The sequence below is a fragment of the Gracilinanus agilis genome, chromosome 5 (genome assembly GCF_016433145.1).
Source record: "Gracilinanus agilis isolate LMUSP501 chromosome 5, AgileGrace, whole genome shotgun sequence".
NCBI classification, from domain to species: Eukaryota; Metazoa; Chordata; class Mammalia; order Didelphimorphia; family Didelphidae; genus Gracilinanus; species Gracilinanus agilis.
In genome coordinates, this window is record NC_058134.1 from 228,900,682 (window position 1) to 228,920,168 (window position 19,487).

Consider the following 19,487-nt stretch of genomic DNA (forward strand, 5'->3'; position numbering starts at 1 on the left):
AGGAAGAACTGGGTTCAAATTCTATCTTCAAATTCTACCTATATAAATATGGGCTAGTCATAACTTCTTTAATCCCAAGGCAACTCTGAGAGTGTAAGATATAGAAACATTGCAATCTGGATTCTGAAAGGGAGCTCTTTTTCCCACAAAATCTCTAACTATTGAAATATAATTAGACCAGTATCTCTATAAGTCTGATAAGATTAATTGCCTATTTCCCAATTTAATTGTGATGCAACAAAGGATTTTGTGTCCTAACCTGTGGTGCTGATTCCTCTATTTTGGGAACTTGATTTTTAAGAACCAATCTCTTTAGTGAATGATATTTAATCCTTCTGTTTATAGCCTGTTTGAATGGGGAGAGAGAGAAAACAAATCAGTGGGACATAGATTCAAGTTCCAAGTGTGACACAAACTGGTTAGCTAAACCCAGGGCAAATGACTTCACCTATCAGTGTACCTAAGCAAATCTCTAAGGCTATAAGATTCAGAATGATTGCTGCTTTGTATTAATAAGAGGATAGCTAGTTGGTGCCATAGTGGATAGAGCACTGGGCTTAGAATCAGGAAGACTCATCTTTCTGAGTTCAAATCCAGCCTCAGACACTTATTGACTGTGTGATCCTAGGCAAGTCATTTAATCCTGTTTGCCTCAGTTTCCTCATCTGTAAAATGATTTGGAGAAGGAAATTGGGGAACCACTCTAGTATCTTTGCTAAGAAAACTCCAAATGGGGTCAGGAATGGTCTGATTTGATTAAAATAGCTGAACAAGAATTGATAGAGGGAATATTCATACCGAGTTCCCTATACCTAAGCAACAGATACACTTTCCCTTTCCTTTCCTTTCCCCCAGACACTGTAGTATATTTTAATAGCCTGTAATAGACCTTTCATTGGATATTAGAGATAGAAAGACATACACACACACACACACACACATATATATATACATACATACATGTATGGATATATGTATATATCTAAGTATATACTTATCTCTTGCCCAGGGTCACACAGCTGGGAAGTATCTGAGGCCAAATTTGAACCTAGGACCTCCCGTCTCTAGGCCTGGCTCTCAATCCACTGAGCTACCCAGCTGCCCCTCAGGTCTATAACTTGATAGATGGATAGATAGGTAGATGGATGGATAGATAGGTAGAAAGGAAGAAAGAGAGAGAGAGAGAGAAAGTGAGAAAGAAAAAGAGAGAAACAAAGTGTTGACTGGAAAAAAACACAGAACTATTAAAATAGTCAGTAAAACCACTCTTTAATTAAGGAAAGAGGTACAGGGCTGAGTTAGGCCTCTACACAGAGCTATGTGTCACAAACCTATTTCAGAGTCCAGGATTGAACTCTGGATGCTCTGGGCCCTGACCCCTGGGAGTGCTACCATGCTAGATGACAACTCGGAAGAGCCATTGAAGTTGGGAAGCTAAACTACCTTTCTTGGAAACATGGGGACTAAGGATAAGAGGGATAGTTCATTGGCTTTATAATGGTAATATTATAAATATTATAATATATAAATAAATATATAATAAATATATCTTATATATTTACATATATAATATATAAATACATAATAAATAACTATAATAAATACATATATAATAAAATATAAATAAATAAAGGAAAATGAGGAGTTCCAGAAAGGAATAATAGTGAGGGGTTGATGCCTTGCTATGGATATAAAAGGGAAAGATCCAGCCAAGGGCTGGGCCAACTTGATAAAGGACCCTGGCCTAAGGAGAGAAACCATTGGGGCAAAAGAGATACTTAACATTTTATGGGATTAGCCATCCCCACTTAAACTCCTTGAAGACCGTTGTTAGTTTGAGACTGGTGAAGTTGGACTTTCCCTCAGGGAAGAACCATCACTCACAAGATCAAACCAGGGACTTTCACCTTCTAGCTTCTAGCTTACTAAACAGGGGTTCATCAAATCTTTCTAGGCTACACGTTTGGGAACTTCTAGATTCCATGTTGACAAAAGAGAGAAACAAAGAAAGAAAGAAAAGAAAGAAAAATTTGACTTCAGCCTTGGCAAATCATCCTTCTGAATTTTGAAGGCAGCATAGTGCAGTAGAAGTCCTAGATTTGAATTCAAAGATTTAAGGAATCTTAGGCCAATCACTTATTAACTATCTCATCTGGAGCAGGTCATCTCTTTTACCTGGGTCTCAGTTTCCTCCTTTATTAAGTGAGGGATTTGTACTAAGGATACCTCCAGTTTAAAATTGGATCCTATGACCTTCCAAGAAGAGCACGTGGGTAACATTAGCAGGGATACAGGAGAACGAAAGCCCCTTAAGGGCAGGCACTGACCTTCATTTTTATTTTTGCATCCCCAGCACCTAAAACAGGTTTTGATATATAATAACCACCTAATGAATGTTGATTGGATTGTCAGTTGAATTGAACTAAGTTCAACTGGACAGTGTAGATAGCTACGGAATTAGAAAGAGTGGAAACTTACTGACTCTGGAGTGAGAGGGCTTAGGTTCAAATCCTTCTGAAATTCACTCTCTGTATGACTTTGGATAAGTCATTTAGCTTCCTTGAATTTCAGTGGCTTCATCTGTAAAATGAGATGGTTGCATTAGATAGATGGTTTCTGGAGTTCCTTCCAGCTCTAGATCAAGGATCCTGTGAATTCACTGGAATATTGATGGTAATTACCAATTCCCCCCCCCCAATATCTTCTTTCCAATTATTAAGTATTCATTATGTTTCTTAAAACATAGTAAACAATGTTTAAATTTATTTAAAAAATAAAAGATTTTCCTTTCTTTCTCCAGCACAGTGTCATCCAGCATCAATGCCTTAGCTGCAGTAACAGTGGAAGATCTTGTCAAACCTCACTTCCGGTCACTTTCAGAAAAGACTCTGTCTTGGTTTTCAAAAGGAACAAGTGAGTGTCTATTGAATATTTTTCATTTTCCAAAATAACATCCCAGGGACAAATGTTTGCAAAATCAAGAACTCTTTATTGTCAGAGACTTGACTCAGTTTAGTATGAATGAACATTTTTATGCTCACATGAGATTCTAGATTCATTCATTCATTTGTTTGTTTTTAAACCCTTCCCTTTCCTCTTGGAATCAATACTGTGTATTGGTTCCAAGGCAGAAGAGTGGTAAGGACTAGGCAATGGGGGTCAAGTGACTTGCCCAGGGTCACACAGCTGGGAAGCGTCTGAGGCCAGATTTGAACCTAGGACCTCCCGTCTCTAGGCCTGGTTCTCAGTCCCCTGAGCCACCCAGCTGCCCCCAAGAGTCTAGATTTAGATTGGGATTTAAATCCTAAATTAGATTAGATTTAGATTCATAATAGATCTTAGACCATCAGAGAATCATGGAATCTCAGAGTTGGAAGCAGCCTTATTTGCTACCTAGTCCAACCTGTGTCTTAACTAGCATCCCCTCTATATCATACCCATCAAGTAGTCATCTTGTCGTTGCTTGAAGACATTCAATGTTGGCAGTGGGAGAAGCAGGAAAGAAGATGGTAACCACTGCCTTCTTAGGCAGACATTTGACCTTTTGGGAAGCTCTCTTAGTCAGGAAGAACTGAGGTCAAATCTACACTTACCAGCAGGATGATCCTGGATAAGTCACTTAACCCTATGTGGTTCATTTTCCTTATCTATAAAATGAGCTGGGGAAGGGAATAACAAACCACTCTAATACATTTGCCAAGAAAACCCCATATGACATCATGAAGAGTCAGACAGGACTGAAATAAATGAACAACAAAAACATCATTAGGGAGTTTTTCCTTAGGTCAAGCTTGTATTAGCCTCCTAGCAACTTCCACTCATTGGTCTTACTTCTATCCTTTGGGAACTAGAGAACAATTTAATCTCTTTTACAGATATAAGATAACAGCAGAGTTATCTCATCCACCCTTCATCCCCACCCAAGTCCTCTTTTCTCCAGGCTAAATATTTCTAGTATCCCTCATTTACAGATGAAAAACTGGAGACTCAGTGAGGTTAAGGGTCAAACAGTTGTCAGAAAATGGTTTGAATCCAGATCTCTGGACACAAAATCCAGTGCTGTTGTCATGACCTCATGACATCTGGACACAAATGAGTCTAACTGAAGATAAGAAAGGAGAGCTCTAGGAAAATTTGAGGAAGAGCTTTGAATCCTGCTTCACACACTTAGAGTAGTAGTTGAGTGACCCTGAGCTAGTCACCTGATCGCTTTTGGTTTCTTTCTTTGTAAAATGGGCATTATAACATCTCTAGAACCTACCTCACTGAGTTATGGTGAAGAAGCTAGTGTATGCAAAGCATGTCGCAAATCTTAAAGTATTATCTACATCACCAACTATCAGCGAAACAGAAAAATTTGACAAATATCACTTTGTTTGACATCTTGATAATTATCACCAAGTCACCCCACTACCATGGTTCCATGATTTTTTTTTTAAAAGAAAGTAGATTTGAAGAAAGCACTATTCATTACCACCGTACACTATTTCCTCATTAATTTCTTTGTTTTTTTCACCTTTGAAATTGTTGTTTTTGAGGGTGAGTGATATTCTGGAGATATAAATTTAGAATTGGAAGAGGTCTTAATGATGTCCTAGCCCAACTCACTTACTTGATAGATAGGGAAATGGAGATGGAGGGAAGGAGAGTGATTTCTATGCACAAGGTAGAGATGGAATATTCAGGAAAGTTGGAGTTTGAACCTAGATCTTCTAATCTCAGACCATCAGTCTTTCAAGGATACCCTGTTACCTCCAGTGAGCTTTTCTAAACTAAACCTTTTGACTCAGAAAATTCAGACTTCTAGTATTTGGGAATTTGATTATATTGAACGTCCGTTTGGCACAGAGACTAGCCAGAAAAGCCCGAGTTCAAAGTCCCACTCTGACACACTGTCTGCATGCCTCTGGACAAATCACTTAATCAGATCCCTCAGTATTCTGGGCAATTCTCTTAGACTGTCAGCTGCAGAGACAGTATTGATCTGCATTGGTAGAGGGAGTTTCTTCATCTGGGAGTTCCCTATACCAATAAGATCACAAGCCCTGTTCTACTTCCTCTCTCTATTCAATTACACAGAGTAGTTCAGAATAGAAATACTCTATTGTTGGTAAACTGGAATAGAGATGTGTTTTCCTCTAAATACAAATGTTTGTGGAGGATTAGATTTATAATACAATGGATGTTCGGTTTATGATCCCATAGTTAATTCCAAGTATTCTTTTCTCCATATAATCTAGTGTTTCAACTAATCCTTAAGCACAACACTCGGGTATTATTTATCAACTTTGCATCTTGCTTTTTTTGGTAGAAAAACATATCCCATTTTCCCTCTTTCTTTGTTTTTGATAAGTCTGGCTATTTTTCAGCCCAATCTAATCTGCTTGTCTAAAAAGCCATGATGAGTATATTGCATTGAGAATGTTAACCATCATTATCAGTCTGAAGTTGACTTTCTATCTGCTCCTTTAGGCGTGCTGTATGGAGCCCTGTGCATTGGAATGGCAGCCCTGGCATCGCTCATGGGAGCCTTGTTACAGGTAAGCTTGCGAAACTAATCAGTGGCCAGAAGTCACCAATGGGTTCACTTTTCATCTAAATGATACTTCAGGTACACTCTCTGCTTCTGTGTCCACCTTTTACTCAACTCTCATTGGTGGCTCCAAGAAGCTGTAGCATGTAGAATGGCCATACCTGGTAAAACCGTATTGGCACATTATGGGCTAAACGACATTGAAGGTAACCAACAAGCCTCAAATCTGTTGGTGAGTTAGGAGGGATGTCTACCCCAAGCAAGTGAAGATTTTCCAGCAGAATAGGTGGATAAGAAAAATCTGTTTCCAATGGCCATGAAGGAGGCAATGGAGCGCTTAGAGCTCCGGCAGACATTGAAGATGGCAAGGTCATCCGCAGCATCTCGGGCCATCACCAGTCATCCTGACTTTTGCCTTGTCACTGGACTTCCATGACTCTAGAAGAGAGAGTGAGGCTGATGTCTTTGGGCAGCATTACCTCACTTAAGTCTAATTCCGTGAAAGTCAAGACATCGTGTCAATGGTCCTCTTTGAAAATGAAGAATGAACAACTTCAGATATTCTAGCTTTTGCCCACTTGCCACTGGAAAACATTTCCATGACTGGGAAGCCTCCTTCTGATCATTCATTGAAAAGAGGGTGGTGAGGATAAACTGAATCTTGGAATGACTTTATGAGTTATAGTTCCTGTTGGTCATTACATCATCCAGCATCTGTGATGAACAGAAAGTTCCTAGCTAGCACCATGTCTTTCTGCATGTGTATGTATATGGTATACTCATACACACATATGTACCGAGATGTACATTTGTCTGCATATACACATGGATCTATGTTTCCATATGGCTACAGACATACAGATGAGTATATTTGGCATCTAGCCTTCTAGTTCTCGCTCTCTCTTTTTCTCTCTCTCTCCCCCTCCCTTCTTTCCTCCCTCCATCTATCTGTCTTTTCTTTCTGTTTCTGTCTCTTTCTGTTTCTTTGTTAAATGTGAGTTTTACTGTTTTCTTTTCTCCATTTCTGACACTTAGTATGCTTTGCCTCTTTTCTTAGCAGCATATTCCATATGCCATAACCCCCTCCTAAGACAATCATCACTCTTAGGTCCTACCCATATATTTTGGATATGCTAATTCCCTTTCAAATTTAAGTCTGCTAGTCTGTATCATTGAATCTAAGAGTTGCAAGAATCTTGGAAGTCATTGCAGTTCAACCCATACAAGGACGCTCTCTATAATCTAACTGAGAAATAGTTATTTGTCATCTTGAAGACTTCAATGGCTATAATTTCACTACTATTTCATTTTTGGAAAACTCCAATTAATAAGAAATCTTAGGGGCAGCTGGGTAGCTCAGTGGATTGGAAGCCAGGCCTAGCGATGGGAGGTCCTGGGTTCAAATATCGCCTCAAACCTTTCCTAGCTATGTGACAAGTCACACCCCCCTTGCCTAGTCCTTACCACTCTTCTGCCTTGGAAGCAATATGGATTCTAAGGTGGAAGGTAAGGGTTTTAGGGGGGAAAAAAAGAAATCTTTCCTTATGTTGATTCTAAGTCTACCTTGTATTCCATGGCTTCCATTCTTCATCAAATTATACCTTCTTATGCCCCCTGAAACCTTATGCTAAGTATTTTAGATCACAGACTTAGAAATGGAAAGGACCCTAGAGATCACCTAGGCCAGGGGTCGGCAACATATGGCTCTCGAGCCATATCTGGCTCTTTCGAGGACCAGATATGGCTCTTTCTGCAGGAGCCATAAAGTCCATTTTTTTTCAGGCGCTGTTACAGGAGCGGCACTGTGAGCACTGTACGGCTCTCACGAAATTTCATTTTAAAAAATGTGGCATTTATGGCTCTCATGGCCAAAAAGGTTGCTGACCCCTGACCTAGGGACTATGCTTTCATTCCAGGAATGAGAATATTGAGATTCAGAGTGTTTATAAGACTTGCCCCAGGTCACATAGGCAAGAAGTGGCAAAGTAAAGAGTTGAACCCATATTGTGATGGCCCAAATAGAATCAAAGAATTTTGGAGCTAGAAAGTATTTTTATGGTTCATCCTAGTCTGCTCTCCTCATTTTATTAAACTGAGGAGCAGAAAGGCTAAGTTCCTAGCCTAGAATCACAAAACTAAAGCAGTGGCTTCTAGCCTTATTTCCTTCCACTAGATCCCATTAAGAAATCCACACCTATGCGTTTTTTTTTTCTGGTGAGGGCAGGGGTAGAGTAGGATAGGGGTGTGTAGCTCATTCATTACCCAGGTACAATCTGGCTCTGGTAGTAGTATTACTGAACTGATTACTTCCTATCTACCTTTTTCCTCTACTGTAATCCACATAAACAGCCTCTCTTGTCCTGTTACATTAGATGTCCTTCTGGTGACTCCACTACAAAAGATTTGGATTTTTCTATCAGACTCATTCATAATACTCCACCAAACCTCTTTTGCATTTCAGGAAAGCCAACTTGTGTTTTTGATTACTGTTGTTGGTCTTTATTCCATTTTTTCCTCTCCAAAGTGAGAAACTAACTTTTTTGTGTGTGTCCCTCACAGCTAAAACGTGACATTTTCTTCTCTTCTTAGGCAGCACTAAGTATCTTTGGCATGATTGGTGGGCCACTTTTGGGCTTGTTTTCTCTGGGCATCTTGGTCCCCTTTGCCAACTCAATTGTAAGTATGATTATGAAGACAACATACTTCCCCAAAGTGAATGAATGAATGAATGAATGAATGAAAAAAGATTTATTTAGCACTTATGATATGCTGGGTATGATGCTAAGCACTGATGAAAGAAATATAAAGAGCAAGAGAGACATTCTTCCCTCAAGATTACTCTTTATTAGGAGAAAGTATATTTCAGTTAGTGGTGCCAGGAAGGGAGGTTTGGTGTGGTGAGTCAATGGGATGGTGGGTTGATGTAGGGGACGGTCCACTGACTTTTCCAGAAGTAATAGTGCTATGGATTCTGTGCCCAGAATGCAAGTAGAAATGGGTGAGGAAGGCAGTAGATGAGGCACTAGGAGGTAGGCAGATGGCAAGACAGTCTAGGAGGATACTGTGATGGAATGTGGAGAGTATAGAATCATATCAATCTGGAGCTAGAAGGGACTTCATGGACCATCTAGTCTAATCCCCTTATTTTTCATGTGAGGAAACTGAGGTCCAAAGAGTGTAAGTGATTTGCACAAGGTTAAACACAATAAATAACAGAGTCAGAAGTTTAGAGCAGCTAAGTAGTATACTGAATAGAGTACTGGTCTTGGAATCAGGAAGATTCCTCTTCAATTCATATCGTGCCTAAGACAATTCTCACCTCCGAGATCCTGTGCAAGTCACTTCACCCTGATTGCCTCAGTTTCCTCATATGTAAAATGAGCTGGAGAAGGAAATGGCAAACTACTCTAGTATCTCTGCCAAGAAACCCCAAATAAGATCACATAAAGTTAGACAGGATTGAAATAACTGAACAACAACCTCTGACTGTAGAGTCATTTCTCTTTCCACTATCCCAAGCTGCCTTCTTAAGACAAAGCACTGACAGGGGGCAACTAGGTGACTCAGTGGATTGAAAGCCATGTCTAGAGACAGGAGGTCCTGCTTTCAAATCTGATCTCAGATATTTCCTAGCTATGGGACTCTGGGCAAGTCACTTAACCCCAATTGCTTAGCCCAGTGATGGGCAAACTATGGCCTGTGGGCCAGATACAGCACCCTGAAATGTTCTATGCTGCTACTCGACATTATTCCTAATCTGATGAATACAATGGGTAGGATACAATACAATGAAACTTTGAAAGAGTTGCCTTAGAAACAGACTGACAGATGAGCATTTCCTTTCTTTTGGCCCCCTCTGTAAAAAGTTTGCCCATCACTGGCTTAGCCCTTGTCACTCTTCTGCCTTAGATCCAATATACAGTACTGATTCTAAGAAAGAAGGTAAAAGTTTAAAAAAATAGTACAACTCCATGAGAGTTCATGTTAGTGGCTTTTCTTTATTTACTTTTTTAGTAGTTTACAGTGCTCTGCTTGGTCTGGCTAGGATCACAGGACCACAGAGTTAGATCTAGAAGAGCCCTAAGAGATCATCTAGTGCAACTTCTTCATTTTATGGATGAGGAAACTGAGGCTCAGCTCCAAGAATCTTAAAGTCATAGATTTAGAGTTGGAAAGGATATCAGAGTTCCTCTAGCTCAACCTCCTTGTCTTATAGATGAGGAAGTTGAGACCAAGAGAAGCTAAGTGATTTGTCCAATTTCACAACTTTACACAGGTAGTTTGTGGAAGAGGCAAAATTCGAACCCAGGTCCTCTGACTATAAACCCAGTCTCCTTACTATATATAATACTACTCTGCTATATACTATGTTACAGCTAGGTCTCAGAGTCACTGCCTCATCTACTCAATTTTCCCCTCTTTTTTTATCTTTCATCTACTGATCAGTGGTTCCCAAACTTTTTTGGCCTACTGCCCCCTTTCTAGAAAAAATATTACTTAGCCCCCTGGAAATTAATTTTTTAAAAATTTTAATAGCAATTAATAGGAAAGAGAAATGCACCTGTGGCCATCACAACTCCCCTGGATTGCTGCAGCACCCACCAGGGGGCAGTAGTGCCCACTTTGGGAATCACTGTACTAGATGAACTTAGAAATGCTTGCTTAAAGCATTGAACCATTAGATTTGACAAATTAAGCTCTCAGTTTGGATAACAAACAAACTTTGTTTACTCATTCTCAGCCTTCTTCATTTTCAGTTCATGGATCATGGCCAATGACTTTATAACTTGAAAAAATGTTTTTAAGTAGAAACATTGACTTTGGAGTTGAGGAAGATAGTTCGGAGATATGAGGTGACTTTGTTGTTCAGTCACTTCAGTTGTATCTGATTCTTTATGATCCCATTTGGGGTTTTCTTGGTAAAAATGTTGGAGTGGTTGGCCATTTTCTTCTCCAGTTCATTTTACAAATAAGTAAACAGAAGCAAAGAGGGCTAAGTGACTTATCCAGGGTGTAATCTATAGAAATAGTCAGCCATTTTCTGTAGTTGCAAAAAGCAGTTTGCCTCTTTAGAACTCAGAACCTGGCAAAGAAGCCCTGGGCATGTGCCAATCTGGCATTTGGGAAAGGAATATAAATTGGGGTGCAAAGACCCATCAAGCCCACTTCTACTTCTTCTTTGGGTTGGGAGGCAGGAGGTTATCTGTAGTCCGAGCCCCAGAAGGAGGGAGATTGATATAGGCAGGCAGGCAGAGTTTAAACTACATTAAATTACATTGCTAACTATAACAATAATCTTAGTATCAATAAAGCTGAGCTCAATTATTAAATAAGATCATCACATAAACCAACAAGAATCAAATCAACAACAGACTCTGAGCCAGCGGAGACTCTCAAAGTCCCCCTGAGCTTTGCACCAACAGAATCCATACCAGCTTCTGAGCCAGGGGAGACTCTCAAAGTCCCCTGGCCTCAGCTCCTTAGGACAACTTTATATTTAGATAATAGCATAACTTATAATGCTTATTGATAGGCAAGATTAAATAAGGTTCACCTACTACTCTCTCTCCCATCTCCCAGTTTACCTTCCAAGTTAACCTTTCTAGCCTCTAGTAGTATTATTCAAGAGTTGATAAACTTACCTCATTGAAGTCAACATCCTTTAAAGATAATCAGAACATGGTAACTAGCCTCGCTGATCCAATTACATCTAGATCAAGCTGGTGCTAGTCCAATTATTATTGTTAGGGTCCCAGGAAGTCCAGATCTACTTCCTAGTTACCTCTAAACCAAGGGACATCTTGGAGCTGTTACTAAGGCACTCAAGTCTGTCTTAGAATTCTGACACTTTCAGTAAAGCTTTGCCAGGCTGCTGTGGGAAACAAACCTCTGCTCCCCATATCTTAGCCAAATAACAGTGCTTCTCTGAATTTCTAAATAATAGGACCTCAGCTCCTCGTGTGTCCCCATAACAGGGGTCACACAGCTAGTAAGTGCTTGAAGTCAGATTTGATAGGTCTTTTTGACTCTAGACCCATGCTTCATCCACTGCAGCACCTAGCTGCTTCTATGAACTGACTAGGGTATGTGGCAATGAGAAGGGAGAAGAGGTAGAGATGGGAGACCTTCCAAAGGAGAAATGGACAAGATTTGGTGACAGATTGTGTTGTGGGGTTATAAACAGATGTTATGGGATACAATGGTGAACCCCTGGGTTTGGGAAGGATACCTTTGCAAGAATGCAAGACTCTGAAATTTAGCTTAAAAGTAAAAAGAGAGATTTATTAGTAAAATAGGATTATTGGCCAGCAAGAAGGCATGAGTGGAACAACCCTGGGGGTTGCTCCCAGAATGCTTCAGTTCAGGGTTTTTTATACCCTTTACAACCAGTACAACAGTGAGTATGTGAGGTTATGTCACAGTGTGGATATGGCTCTAGAGTAGTAAGCACTTAGGTATTCGGTGGGGTGTGGGGTCTGCCTGGAGACCCTATGGTTTAGGAAAGATGGATGCCTGAGATGCAGTCCGATGGTATCAAGATGTAGCCTGGAGGTGCATCTCTTTGTCCATCTCAACCTCCAAGGATGATAATAATCTCAGGGTCTTATAGACTCTATCAGATGTTCTTGGCTTAGAGTCACAAGGACAGAAGGGAGCAAGGGAATTTCCCTGCGTACAGTTTGCCTGAGTTAAGGGGTATAGTGTCCATGCCATCCCTGTACAATGTCCATGCCATCTCCCTACCATGCCCATGCCAATTGAATGTAATGATATACAGGGAAGATCATAGGATCATAAATCTAGATGCAAAAAGGACTAAAGAGAGGATCTAATGCACTGTCTTCATTTAACAGATGAAGATATTGAGGCTGATCTAGTTTAAGTGACTTTCTCAATCTCAAGGTGCAGAATAAGACATACATTTGTTAGCCATAGCTAAAGTGGGAATTTGTTTTCCTGATTATGTATATTTGTTACAAAAGCTTTACTTTTCCTTTTAGTTGGGAGTTGGGGGAAGGGGAGAAAAACTAGATTTCTGATTTTAAAAAATTTTGAAACTTTTTTAAACTGTAAAAAGTTGACTTTCTCCAGATGATACAGATAGTAATGGGATTTAAGTAATTCATTAAAAGTTATTGATTTTATTAATTAAACATTTATTAATTTGATTAATTGTTAATTTATTTAAGATAAATTAAACAGTCAGAATCCAAATCCTGGACTCTTTCCACTTATACCACTATAAAATAAATAAGGATTTGCTAACTATTTACTACGTATGACTTAGCATGTTGTAAGAGCTCAATAGATGTTTGAATGCTTTATATGTGTTAGGAATTCAGGGGAAAAGTTTGCATTATTATTCTACCCATTCCTTTTTCCTTCCAAAAAAAAAATGACTGTTTTCTTCACAAAAGCACTTCTGCTTTTCAGGGGGCATTTGTAGGACTCACTGCTGGATTTGTCATTTCCCTTTGGGTTGGAATTGGAGCTCAACTTTATCCTCCCCTTCCAGAGAGGACTTTACCTTTGAGCCTTGTTACTGATGGTTGTAACACTACCAGCTTAGATCAGCAGGGGAACTGGACAATGGCTACCACGGAAATGCCATTTTCTACGAGTGCTTTTCAAATTCACAATGTTGAAAGGTATTGAAATAAGTTTTTTGTTTTTTAAAACTCTTGCCTTTTATCTTAAAATCAATTCTAAGTATTGGTTCCAAGGCCAAAGAGCAGTAAGGGCTAGGCAATTGGGGTTAAGTAATTTGCCTAGGGTCAAACAGCTTGGAAATCTCTGAGATTAGATTTGAATCCAGATCTCCCATCTCTGGCATGGCTCTCTATACAGGGAGCCACCTAGCTGCCCCTGAAATAAGTTTTACAATCATATTTTTTAAAATTAAGTAAGAGGAGGGGCAGCTGGGTAGCTCAGTGGATTGAGAGCCAGGCCTAGAGACGGAAGGTCCTAGGTTTAAATGTGGCCTCAGATACTTCCCAGCTGTGTGACCCTGGGCAAGTCACTTGACCCCCATTGCCTACCCTTACCACTCTTCCACCTATAAGTCAATACACAGAAGTTAAGGGTTTTAAATTAAAAAAAAAAAATTAAGTAAGAGGCGAAGACTCCAAAGACTGTTACTTACCTCTTTGCCTTGGGGATCACTTCAGGTTGGTGATACCACATACTTCCATAGATCTGTGAAATCACAAATGTATGAACCTCTCTCAAAAATGCATAACCCACTTCTACAGCATGACTAATATGGGAAAATATTTTGCATGATTGTACATGCATAACCTGTATCAAATTGCTTAACATTTCAGGGAAGGGGAGGAGAGGGAGGATGGGAAAGAATCTGGAACCCCAAATTTTAGAAAGAATATTAAAAAATGAATATAAAATTTCTTACTAAAAAAAAAAACAACAAACAATGCAGATCTCAATTCATTTATGTCTACTCATTCTATTTGACTTTCCTTTATGTCTTCCCACAAAATGTATATAGAAGGTGCCATTGTAGCATGGTGATCCTTCTAGTTCTCTGCACAATTGATGAGTTCTTTGTGCATTTGAATGGAACATATTGACTACCTATTGTTTTTTATATGAATAATCTTACAAATTAATCTTATAATGAAGCTTTTCCCTCCTCTTTCTAGAACTCCCCTAATGGATAACTGGTATTCCTTATCATATCTGTACTTCAGCACCGTTGGAACACTGGTCACTCTATTTGTGGGAATAATTGTTAGCCTCCTAACAGGTACTTGTTTCTTCATTGCTATTCTTTTATTTATTTATTTGTTTAAAAACTCTTACCTTATGTCTTAAAATCAATACTAGGTATGGGTTCCCAGATAGAAGAGCAGTAATGGGTGGGCAATGGGGGTAAATGACTTGTCCCAAGATCACATAGCTCAGAAGTGTCTGAAGCCACAATTGAACCCAGGACTTCCCATCTCTAAGCCTGGCTCTCAATCCACTGAGCCATCTACCTGTCCCCAACATTGCTAATTATCTTTAGATAAACTTTACATAGTAATTTATGGTCATTTGTATCTGTTATTCTATATTATGTCAACACACTATCTTCCCAAGTGTCTGACACCACCAAATTGAGTGAAAGACACTAGAAACTGAGGCAGAAGCAAAGGGAATTTAAATGTATTCTTCTCTGCAGAACTAGGCTGCATGCAGGCATGCATGCATGATTGCTGGAACACTTCTCCTTAGGAGAGAAGCCCATTAGATACACAAATTAGCCAGCTTTTGTTGTTTAAAAGGTGAGGAAGAGAAAAAGAAAAAAAACAAAGGTTATTGTTTGAGGAACAGGTGTAACAGCAAATTATTGACTAGGGTCAAACAGCTAGGAAATCTCTGAGGCCAAATTTGAACCCAGATCTCCCATCTCTGGCATGGCTCTCTATACACTGAGCCACCTAGCTGCTCCTGAAATAAGTAACTCCTTGGAGTGACTTTTGGGGTCTCCTGGAGACAGGCTGATACCATCTTACTGGGAACTCTCTGGAGCTCTTCCTAGTGAGATCCAGAAAGATTATTGTATCAGGAAAGGTTTCTAGGATTGTTCTCTATCCTATTGGTGCAATTAGGGCAGGATTCAGTTGGTAGGTCTCTGTTTCTCAAGCTTAGCTTATACTCCCAAAGGATTATTGTTATGTATCAGAAACCCTTGGAAAAATGGATGCTTGAGCAAATCCAACCAATTATCATAGTATTCCTTTCACTTTCTCAATTTCTCAAAGTACAGTTCTGGTACTGGAACCTGAGAATTATTTACTCCAATTTGAAAGTAGGAACCTTGAGTGATTTATTATTTTTTTTATTATTTATTTTGTAACCCTCACCTTCCATCCTAGAATTGATACTTTGTTTTGGTTCCAGGGCAGAAGAGTGGTAAGGGCTAGGCAATGGAGGTTGAGTTGTTGTGGGGGTGGGGGTGGGGGTTGAGGTGAGCTCCTGGGATTCAAGAAAGGTACCTTTTGCAAGAATGTAAAACTCAGGGGCAGCTGGGTAGCTCAGTGGATTGAGAGTCAGGCCTAGAGGTGGGAGGTCCTAGGTTCAAATTCAGCCTCAGACACTTCCCAGCTGTGTGACCCTGGGCAAGCCACTTGACCCCCATTGCCTACCCTTACCACTCTCCACCTAGGAGCCAATACAGAAAAGTTAAGAGGTTAAAAAAAAAAAAGAATGCAAGACTCTGAAATTTAGCTTAATAAAAGAGAGATTTATTAATTTAGAAAGTAATGTTGAATCTGGCCAGGAGGATAGCATAGGTGGAAGCCTGCCTCCTGGGTGGAACAGCATGGATGAAAGGGTGCTCCCAGAATCCATCAATTCTGGGGATTATAAACTTTTTACAACAGTGAGAACATGATGTTGTGTCATGGTGTGGATGTAATTCTGGAGTAACATTCCGTGGGGTTGGGTGGGGTTCAGTCATCTGACCCGGGTCTGCCTGAAGACCCTCCTAGTTTAGGGGACTGATGGATGTGTGAGATACAGGCTGATGGTATCTAGGTGTAGCCTGGAGGTGCATCTCTATGTGCATCTCAAATCTAAAGGAGGATCCAAGGATGATAATTCTCTCAGGATCTTATAGAAGTTATCTTGGGTTCTTGGGTTAGGAGTCACAAGGACAGAAGGGAACAAAGGAATTTCCCTGCTTACAGTTTGCCTGGGTTTTGAGAGTACGATGCCCATGCCAGAGTGACTTGCCCAGGGTCACATAGCTAGGAAGTATCTTAGGTCAAATCCATTGAGCCACCCAGCTACCCCTGAGTGATTTTTTTAAACAATAAGCATTTATTAAGTTCTCACTATATAGGGGACATAAAGCTGAGGTGCTGGGGATAGAGAGACAGAAATGATTTCTTATTATGTTTTCCATCTATCTACTTTCCAAGGACTCAGTTTCCCTTTCTTGGACACTTTTCCTAAGAAAGCAAGTTGGAAACTAAGAGAAAGGAAGAAGAGGATTTTAGTAGAGATCATGGTTTCCTAGGGGGTTAGATTAAGGATGGATAACATTTATTTTCTCCTGATAAATCTGAAAAGGATTTTAGATTGGAGAAATTTTTATTTCTGAATGTCCTCAGTTCACCTAAAAAAGGTTTGAATATGCTTCTATGTTTTTCAGGAGGAAGAAAACAGTGTGTAGATGACAGATTCCTACTGACAAAAGAAGACTTTTTATCCAACTTTGACTTTTTAAAGAGGGTAGGTTTTTTTCCTTAAATAAGTAAGATCATTCCTATACTTTTATAGTAGGAAAATATTTCCTTATTTTCCTCTTTCCCTCCAAGCCCAAACATAGTAGAAAAAAGAGACAATTAATGATATTACTAATGATGGAGATGACCCTGGGAAGTCAAAGCATCTGTGAATAGAATGGGAGTTCTGGCAGGTTCTATCAAATGGGTCACCTCTATCTAATTTTATCAAGGTTTAGCACTAGATGTTTGACTACCAGATTCCCCTGCCCCATTTATGAAATCACATATTAAGAGTTGAGGAGAAGTATTTTATCATGGTTGGGAGAGAGTCGATCTTGAGCCAGGAAAACCTGAGTTCAAATTCTACCTCTAACACCACTGACTGTGATTTGGGGCAAGACATAGCCTCTCAGTACCCCAGGCAATTCCCTGACTCTGCATTGCAGAGTGGTTATAGGTCTACACTGGCTGAAAGAATCTCTCCATTAGAAGTTCTCCATACCAAAGAAATAATAAAATCACAGATCCACATTCTCTCTGTCTCTGTCTGTCTGTCTCTCTGTTTCTGGCTCTCTCTCTGTCTCTCTGACTCTCCCCCTATATATAGCATGTCTCAAAAGTCTAAGTGCAGTTTTAAGAAACTGCACTTAGACTTTTGGGTCTCCCGATATATTTGCATGCAGGCGTGTGTGTGTGTGTGTGTGTGTGTGTGTATACATATATATATAATATGTAGATAATATGACATAGATATATGTATACCTATATGAATTGGGGTATATATACATACATATACACATACTTATAGATCTTTTAAAATGATTGATTTTTGTATTGTATAAATTGCTTTCCTGGTTCTGCTCACTTTACTCAGCGTCGGTCTGTATGAGGTTTCCTAGGTTTCTCTGAAACATCTCTTTCTTCATTTCTTAGAGTATAATAACATTCTGTTACCTTCATGTACCACAATATGTTCAGCCATTTCCCAGTTGATGGGTTCCCCACTTCATTTCTAGCTTTTGTCATCACAAAAAGAGATGCTATATTTTTCTACAAATAGGACCTTTTCTTCCCCAAATAATTTTTATCAGTTGGTATTCCCCCCACCAAAAACCCTTTTCCAATAGATGTAGACACATGCAAATATTAATGAATATATAAACACATATGCATGTGTGTGGACATACATGTGTTTGAGGAAGGATTATAAGTGGAGGAAGTTATAGGCAATATTTGTTGACAAAGATTCTTTTTGAACTTATGAAAGTTAATAATACATGTTTGTTCTGAATTATTCCTTCATTAGAATAGGAAACCAATAATAATAACTAGAATTTATATAGTACTTTAAAGTCTGACAAATGCTTCACAAATATTATCTCATTCTATTTGCTTTTATATTTTATTTATTGATCTCATTTAAAAAATTTTAAAAACAACTACCCTGAAAGGTTTATATGTTATTATTCCCATTTTGTAGATGAAGAAACTGAGGTAGATAAGAGTTATGAGTCTTGCTTAGGGTTACACAGCCAGGAAGTGTCTGAGGCTAGATTTGAACTCAGATCTTCCTAAGTCTAGGTCCAACATCTTAATCCACTGTGTAACCTAAAGAATTAAAAAAAATTTTTTTAATTAATTATTTGCAATTATATGTATATGGTCCATCCTCCTTCATTCCTTCATTAAAATCTAATTATCTTGGTTTATGATGGCAGGGAGTTGATGCCGGGACCATGAAAGCTATATTAGTGGAGGCCAAGCTCTGGCAAACCCTTCCCTGGGTGGAAAGGCTTTGAGCAGGGCCACTGATGCATCACGGAAAGGTTGACCATTAGGTGGAAGTGTTTGTCAGCTACAGCTCTTGGGGAATGCCTATTAAGACAAAGAGGGGAGTGATTCCCACTAATAGAGGGAGAACCTTGACTGAAGAAGCTTCTACCCATTTTTGAAGTATTGATGTATTGACATAATTATTGATGTATTAACTTTTCTGTTTAGGAGAAGCTAATTTTAAACCACGAACCTTATGCAATGGAAGATGGTGGCACTTTTAACCCTGCCTACAACCACATTGAAATGACCTTCACAGAAGGGAATGGAAAGACCTATCGGCCACATTTCTGAGGCAGCTCTCAGCCTGGATGAACTTGAATGCCTTGATGTTTTTTACATTTTTTTCTAAGATGATTGCATTGTCTTTAGACTTTGTTTTAGAATACCTCTGACATTTTTGTACCTTCTGTTGACTGGATAAACCTAACCAAGTCACTGTACCCAGTGCTCTAAATAACTCTCTATAAGACTGTAAGGTACAAAGAAGATGCTGACCTGCATTGGGAGAGAGTTTCCTCACTTGGGAGTTCCCTATGCCAATGAAATCACAGGCCAGTCTTTATCCCTATCCCTATATCTATACACTTTCGGATCCACTTTGACTAATGTGGCAGCACTTCTGGGCTTTTGATCATGTCTCATCCTAGTATTGGTCCTCCTGGTCCTGGTTCTTGCTAGAAGTAAGACTTTGCTTTATTTGGCCTTGGTGCTAACAACTCCATCTCTTTCCCTCCCATCCATCCAATCCTCCATGAAAAACAAACCAACAAAATCATATATTGTATACCCTCTATTCTGGATTTGACATCCCAGGAAAACATCTGTAATCCAAAATGGACCACATCCTAGATATTGGATCATTCCATTTCATCGACAGTGAAAAC

At 39.4% G+C, this 19,487-nt stretch overlaps 1 protein-coding gene across 1 annotated transcript in view; it reads left to right on the forward strand.

Annotated features, from left to right (window-relative positions):
• LOC123249137 (sodium-coupled monocarboxylate transporter 1-like) overlaps positions 1–19,253 on the forward strand; it is a 54,680-nt gene extending 35,427 nt beyond the window's left edge. The window contains 8 exon segments of the mRNA XM_044678124.1: positions 1,773–1,797; positions 2,747–2,913; positions 5,473–5,540; positions 8,123–8,209; positions 12,968–13,182; positions 14,194–14,297; positions 16,692–16,771; positions 18,769–19,253. Coding sequence (XP_044534059.1) covers positions 1,773–1,797; positions 2,747–2,913; positions 5,473–5,540; positions 8,123–8,209; positions 12,968–13,182; positions 14,194–14,297; positions 16,692–16,771; positions 18,769–18,894 — 872 coding nt within the window. The 3' untranslated portion in view covers positions 18,895–19,253.
• Positions 19,254–19,487: the final 234 nt, after the last annotated feature.